General features: G+C 41.1%; 1 protein-coding gene across 1 annotated transcript in view; it reads right to left on the bottom strand.

Moving 5' to 3' along the window:
- Positions 1 to 694: 694 nt before the first annotated feature.
- The window catches only part of itfg1 (integrin alpha FG-GAP repeat containing 1), a 140,467-nt gene continuing 133,244 nt past the window's right edge, over positions 695 to 7,917 (bottom strand). Inside the window, exon 18 of the mRNA XM_080033189.1 lies at positions 695 to 1,916. Within this exon, the coding sequence (XP_079889315.1) occupies positions 1,857 to 1,916 (60 nt within the window). The 3' untranslated portion in view covers positions 695 to 1,856. The remainder of the gene's footprint in view (positions 1,917 to 7,917) is intronic.

Here is a 7,917-nt window from a genome sequence, read left to right as displayed (position 1 = left end):
ATCTCCTGACATGTCTCTTTCTATTTTTTTGGTTGTTGTTGAAGTTTTAGTTATGACCGGAGTGTTTTCTATTTCCATGCTTTTATTTTTAGGCTACATGACTTCGTTTCCGGTTTTGCTATAACACTGTGCAGCTTAACACAGCTTGCTCCGCAAAACTCATCCTTGTTTCAATTCTCTCTCTCTCGCTTTCCCAGCAAGAGCCCCCCCCGCCCCCACACCCATTACTCAAACACCTATTTCTAGCGGTGCTGCATGTAAGCCGCCCGTGTGTGATATGTATTGATCTTCATAAAGGCTACCAAGCTTGAAACAATCTAACTCTTGCACACAGTTTAGGTTTATCATGGTGGCTCCTGCAGTGGTTTGTGGCCCAAAGCGGTGCTCAAAGGAGCCTCCACGGGTCTTCTGTACAATAAAGGACAGTTTAAATTCACTGCTGCTTCCCTCTCTACAAACCTAGCTAATGAGAGCATATAAAAAAAAAACTTATTATTCTGAGTGTAAATTACCCTCTAGCGTCCCAGCTACAAAATAAACACCATGTGCTTAGAAAGGAGTGTTTAGAATTACTATAATTCTTAAATTATGCATTTGGGACTTGATGTGTATTCATTTATTTCACGAGCAGCTTCAAGGAGCGTGCCACAACACACACACATGAATGAACCCAGAGTAGTTTTAAGCAGGAGAAAGCTTTATTCACAAAACCCAGTAAGTAGTAAACACATTTAGTAGCTTGAACATTCATTAGCAAATCACATCCACAAAACAAAATAAATTATACACACACACCCGCATTTAATCATTAGTTTAAAAAAAAGTGCAAACCACTTGGAAAGGCATGAGTGCATTCTTGTACAAAATGAATATCTGAACGCACCAGAGAGCACGGCCTGATTAGCTTAAAAAAAAAAAGAAAAAAAAGACAACAAGAGATAATTACAAGTCCAAGCGAGCTGGCGCTGCCTTATTGGTCAGGGCGTACAGTGTTTAGACAAGCCACAGGAAGCAGCACATAAACTCATTTTTTTTGGCACTCCCATGATGCACTGTGAAAAGGATGAAAATTGCCCTCAGCAAACCTGAAGGCTATTCATCATTTTTGGAGAGAGTGGCAACGGAAGAAAAAAACTAATCCACGGAATCATTATGTTGCATTTGTGACTTTTACTTCACTTTTCCACCAGTTGCTGCTGCAGTTGTAGGGCTGAGAGACTGACATCACATAATACAGTTCAGTGTAATGTCACAGTTAATTCAAATCTGAAGGATTTCTTTACAAATTTCCAGACAAATGAAAAAGACAGAAGTGAATCGACTAGACAAAGACACAGCCCAGTTACACACTCTATTTTCAAGTAACGTTATACATTTGAACCCTTAAGTGCCAAAGGTGCTTCCCTTCCAGTGAATAAACAATCGACTAACAATATTGGAGTACTTTGTCTGGTGTTTCAAATGACATCTGTGTCCATTTTGTCCAAATGAATAATCTAATAACACCACTGATGATCATGGCAGTCCAAAGACATCTCCTGCTTTTAAACTTGCGAGCGATCTCTCACAAGGATTTCTCTATGTCTCCGCGGCCTTGTTGCTGCTCCTGTACTTCTAACACTGGAATGAATAAGTGACATGGATCATTAAATATTGGACATCTGACTGGAGGGCTGAAAAAATATCAAAAGAAAACATTTTAGGGCAAATGGGGGATTCCATTTATTGGTGAACATGTGTGTGTGTGTGTGTGTGTGTGTGTGTGTGTGTGTGTGTGTGTGAAGCTGATTGAGGGTGATGTAGCCAGACGGAGGAGGACAGCAGAGGACGTTCTCCCAAGATGCACTGCTCTTCCATCACATGGCATCGAAATGGAAACGATGGGCTTCCTGCCTCTTCTCTCGGTCGTCCGCTTTCTGAACAGCAAACACAAAGAAACAGACGTGTCAGGTCCAATGTGATGCATCGCCATCTGTTACACTATTTCCCCTTGTCATTAAAGGTGGAGTCAGTGATTCTGGAGAACGCTTGTTGTCAAAATCACTTTCTGTCAAAATCAGTGAATATCTCCGCACAATCCGCTTACCTGTGATATACAGCCTAAGCTTTGTAAACGGACATGTTGCTGGATACGGTGGACCCCTTCGTTAACATTTCCTTTGTTTACGTATGGTTTACAGACCCTAGGCTGTGTATTAAAACTGGATTCTTTTTCAGCGCACACACAGTACATACAGGTAACGGATCATGAGGAGTTATTTACTGATTTTGACAAAAAGAGATTTTGACAACAATCATCCTCGAGGATTGCTGACTCCACCTTTAAGGGGTGGATGTTGTGTGTGTGTGTGTGTGTGTGTGTGTGTGTGTGTGTGTGTGTGTCTATGATGGTAACTAAATCAGGATGTGAACGATGGAAAAATGCACAAATAAACTATAATTCAGTCTTATTCAACAACCTGCCCATCTGGGAAACCACATACTGCAGCTTCTGACTGGTAGAACACTCTCCTCTCTAGAAGTAAAGCTAACTGCTTGTCCTGTCTAACACTTAAAAGGCAGCCTTGTTTTGTACAGTATATCGGTAATTTTAAGTCTCCACCATTAATGTTAGTGAACAGAAAATGGAACAATATTTATGGACCAAAGTCATCCATAATCCCATTGAACAACTAGCAGCATCCCAACACCTGGAACAAATAACGAAAAAGACATTGATCAAAAAAGAAAGCTCATTTGAACGTTTCATTATCAAGGGCTGTGGATGTAATGTTAACATCACTATCTTTCATGGTGCCGTTAGTGAGAAATGGCAGTGATCAATATTGTAGTGAATCAAGCTCCTGAATGTCCTCCTGTTCCTTGGAGAACACATGCTATTACGATAATGACCAAAGAGAAGCAATGGCAGCCAGTGTTGGGCTCTGGTTTCAACTGCTTTAGTTTGGGAATGACGGCTGTATTGCTTGAAGAGAGTGACATTAGGAATACATCCACCTCTTATTACTAAGAAGCATAACCTTAATGGAGCTCTTTCATAACCAGTTAACAATGATTACGGGTTCACATCCACGACAGAAATCAGACCATTCCAATAATGTCAGAATTAACACTGCTGTGTTTATATGTGTGTGTCTGTGCATGTTAGTACACTTAATTTTTCCTAAATCTCAAGCCTACAAATCTGCAAAAAATTTAGATATACTGTACATGCTGGTATATGCCAATCAGTGATCCCTTTATGCTAGAGCTGTTGTCACTCTGGACCAAACTGAACCGTGTTGAAGTTGTCTTACGCTTGTGTTGTAGTAGTTGTAGTAGTGGTGAACTAATTCCCCGTTTGCTTGTGAAACGACTGCCAATTCATTTGGATAAAACATTTAAAAAGCTTCATTTTGGATACTAACTTTGTATACTAATGATCAAATTTGAACATACAAAATAGAACAGATGTAACAAGTGTTCAATAGACTTAACCTGTTAATATTCAATCACAGTGCCACAGGTAGAAACACATGTCAATTATCTATTGTTTTTGCAGATCTTTTGGCTCATATGTGCAACTACACAGGAAACATGGAACATACTAGTCAACCAGCTCCAAACACCAGCATACAAACCCACAGAGACTCTGTTACACACACACACACCCTCTGTGTTAATGTTAGCATGAAAGGGCCTAGTGAGGATAAGGGGTTTATAATGGAATAAAAGGCGTGTATTTATAGCCAATCATCTGGGCATGTAGATACACAGGCAGATGTGAGGGCGGAAGGAGACATAGTAGGAGCTAAGATGAGAAGCTGACAGCAAGCACAATGTTGCCCTGTGCTTGCTTCAGCACTGGTTTTTGAAACAGCGTTCTATAAACACATTACGTTCAGTAGTGAGGAGGTATTGTGACACTATGTTTATGATATCCATTCCATGTGGTGACGTTTAGGTGAAGAACACCGAAAGAAATATAATACTATAAAATACTCCCTGATATATAATATAATATATCAGGGAGTAAGAACTACCAACCTGAAATCTACTGTTTAGAGGGCAGTGGTGGAAAAAGTATAGAAATATTGTCAGATTCATTAAAAGGACATACACGTGTAAAAAGTCCATTAGTTTCCAGCAAGTGTACATTTAAGTGTACATTTAAAAAGTATCATTATAGTAATAATTAGTAATGTTATTAGTAATGTTCAAGTATCTCACAATTGTACTAACGGTACAATATTTGAGTAAATTCATGTTTAAGCCTTTAGGGTGTTCAACATATAATGTATCATGTAATACTACAAAGATAGATGGAATATCACTTTAAATGGTACACTTTCCCGATAACTTCTTTTAGTTCATAATGGCTGACACAAGAACAGACGTCCCTTTTAAAGGCTGTACATCGCGATGGCGTCTGATGGGGCCGAGGGTTAAAGGAGTGAAGCGTGTCATCATACTTTTCACCCTTTTGACAGTGGTGGAGCACAAAGGAATAAAAAGATCCCACATGACTGGTGACAGTGAGGTGCAGTCAATAATGCATTCAGCTCTGTTATGCGAGACCGACTGAGAACGGGGAGAAAAATACGCATCAATTTGAATGTGTCTGAACGGAGCCATCCCTTTTGTCATCCGCCTCAACACTCTGTTTAATGTTGCAGTGGTAGAGAAGCTCACAGGTTATTTTTTCATACAGAAAGGACTGCATTCAATCTCAGTAAAGACTTTTAGAAGAGACTGTCCCCTCTTTCAAAGGACAGCCAAACCCTCACTGTTGTGGACTCCTTTGCTGAACCCCAATGATGGGTACATAACACATTCACTGCATTTTTTTAATCCAGTCCTTCATGATTGGTAATAAAGACTTCATCCATCTTCTAAGATACCAGCGGCTTATATTGATTTATGTTCTGTTTTCTCTTCTTCTTTTTTTTTTAAAGGCAACATCCTTTTTGGGAGCAGATGGATTGATGTTTTTTCCCCTTTGAACAACCGATCCAGTGGGCTGCGCCGCTGTTAAAGCCTGGTCTAATTGACTATCCAGGGGATACCACCAAATTGTCATCCCGAGGCCTGAATCATTAAGCAGCAGTGCATTGATTTGTGTCCATCTAAAGGTTTTAATGACACGTCGGTAGTGCATCTGTCTGATACCAGTTGGAGAGCTACAGTGATGCATGGTGTTGTCTAATGATAAAGCTATAGTGCGTAACTTTTTCATAGAAATGAATGTCGGTTACATTCAAGCGACGGCCAAACGAGTTGACACAAAGTTGATCAAGCCTATACGCTCCACAAAACTCTCTCTCAAGTATGACAGAGTATTACAAACTGCTGTCACCCCCTGACACTGGCGCAGGAACTGACAAAAAGCCTAACAAGCGCCCACAAAATCTTTCAGTTGTTGATTCTACTCCTAAGAAAAAAATCTTGAAGTTTTCAGGAGATATAAAATCAATACACGATCAACAAAGTCTTACCTCACGTAGATGCAATGATAAGAGTTGTTGTATTTACTCCTGATGAGGATAACAAAAGTTACGAACTATATCTTTAACTAATCGAGTTCAACCTTCAAACCCTGCCGGACGATGATGCATCTCAGGTGAGTACATATTGATTACATACTGCTTCATTACAGGCTCTTTTACTACCGATTTTAAATATTCCTTTCCAACCTATACCCTTATGGACAACAGAAGTTCATGTGTATGTGTGTCAAAAGCCCTGTTAACTTGTTAGGCAGGACAGCAGGCTTCTGCCCTCTACTTGACTTTGTTATTAGAAGAGCAAATGCCAGAGGTGGCGTTGCAAACACACAGAAAATGCCAAATGTCAATCAGTGAGCTCACCCTGACCTTACTATTGGATGCCTCACAGTAAAAGAGGTGGGAATACGATGAGATATGAGGGAGGACGTTAGCGACCCATACGCAGGATTCACCCTCAATCCTAATTCCCTGGACGGTGCAGGAGGTTACACCACATTAGCCTGTCGGTCCAGGTGTGTGTGTGTGTGTGTGTGTGTGTGTGTGTGTGTGTGTGTGTGCGTGTGTGTGTGTGTGATTAAGATTCAGATACAGAGTACTGCAAATGGAATGTGTGTTCCAAAAAGCAATCAGCCTGAAAACGTTGAAATGCAATACTGCATCAGCACAGTTTTAGACCAACACTATACGACTGGTTAAATACATTTTAAAGCATTTAATAAATAAATTATCTTCCATGACCTGGATGAGCTTGAGATTTAAGATGTCTTATGATGATCTCAAGCATTTCTCTCTCCCAGATCAGTCTGGCATTTCTCCAATCTCTGTGGGGAGGAGTACGGCCCTGTCCGTTAGTGGAAGGCAGCACCTGATTGGTTCATGTAGCTGTCAATCCAGCCTCCAGTCAGACCGGACCCTCCCCAAATTTCCATTTGTTAGTGGAAAGCAGCCCCTGATTCGTCCATGTAGTCGTTGACGTCCACGTGGATTGACGAATAATCTTTGAGATACGGCTGGTCTCAAGCGGCTAGATTGACGACTACATGAACCAATCAGAAGCTGCCTTCCACTATGAGGGACACACCTTAGGTCAGAACGTGGGCCCTTTTCTGACTAGACTCCTCCCCACAGAGATTGGAGAAAGTCCAGACTGATCTTGGAGAGAGAAATGAATGTGCAGCTCACAGCTACCAGAGACTCCCCTGACATCATCATCGGGAGAAAAAATGAGAACGTGTTTAAAACAAATTCAGCTGGGCAATGAACCAGCAATGCACTTTGCATCTGTCTTGTGAAAGCAGTAAACAAGGCAGACATCTTTTTTTTTAAACTCTGACTGGTCAGCCTGAACAAATTACAGTGATCAAAGTCAAAACACGTTTCTTCTTAGCAGCTTCAAAGCCACCATACTGCCTGTGTGAACATCACATACAGTATTTGATTTCAAATGAAGCATACTGCCGGCCCCGTCAACTGCGAAAGACAATTCTTCCTCACAATCTCTTGCGTCTCATCTCTCTAATATGGCTCCATATAGGCTCACCCCCCCTCATACACAAACACACGGTATCTCCTCCCATCCACCTGAGCCTGCTAGGTGTATGTCCACGCTCGGTACAGACAACCAGCCTTTTTTTCACTTGTTTTTTTTCTCTCCCCGTTTTATAAATGCAGCGTCGGTTCAGACAAAGCTGAGGCTTTCGCTCACATATCCCGAAAAAGAGGACAATTAGAGCGCATCTGCGTGTGTAACCATGCACACATGCCATCCTGCATGGACACACACAAACAAACATGAGCACATTAAGCGCACACACTTGCACGGCAGATGGCTTGGGAGAAAAAAAATTGCCAGCAACTTCCTGCACCGCTCAGCCCAGCAAACAGCATCACCACCACAGAGTGTTAAGATGAAAAAAAGGAAAACAACAAAAAACAAACCAAAAAAAGCAGAATTTGCCATCGTTGACCAGGTTTACATGCACAGCTATACTCCGATAATAACTTGGTTAAGATCATTGACTGACTAAGACATCAGAATAAGGCCATACTCGTTGTAAGACATACTCGCATGAAGACTGCTGGAGTATTCCGATCTTTTTCCATTCTTGAGGCATGTATTAATCGCACAAAATATTCCCACCGGAGTTTTCACAGCATTTTTCACCGATTTCCACAGTTTGGGACGGATGCCCTGATTTATGGCTGTTAAACTAGCGTGTGTAAACCATTCCGTAAACCCATGCCTTGGATGGGAAGGTAATTATAACATGTAAAAAAAACACTCTGGTTTGTCGCTGGTTTATTCAGAATATGCTGATTGACATGCTGATTACTGCTGCACAAATAAAAGACCTACTTTAGAATATTGTCTTAACCGGAGTGTAGACCTTAATCAGACTATGATGTGCATGTAAACGTGGTCATTGTTAAA

Source organism: Ammodytes marinus, assembly GCF_949987685.1.
Source record: "Ammodytes marinus genome assembly, chromosome: 1".
Classification (NCBI taxonomy): domain Eukaryota; kingdom Metazoa; phylum Chordata; class Actinopteri; order Uranoscopiformes; family Ammodytidae; genus Ammodytes; species Ammodytes marinus.
The sequence above is the reverse complement of the archived record's forward strand: the minus strand, read 5'-3'. Positions and strand labels throughout refer to the sequence as shown.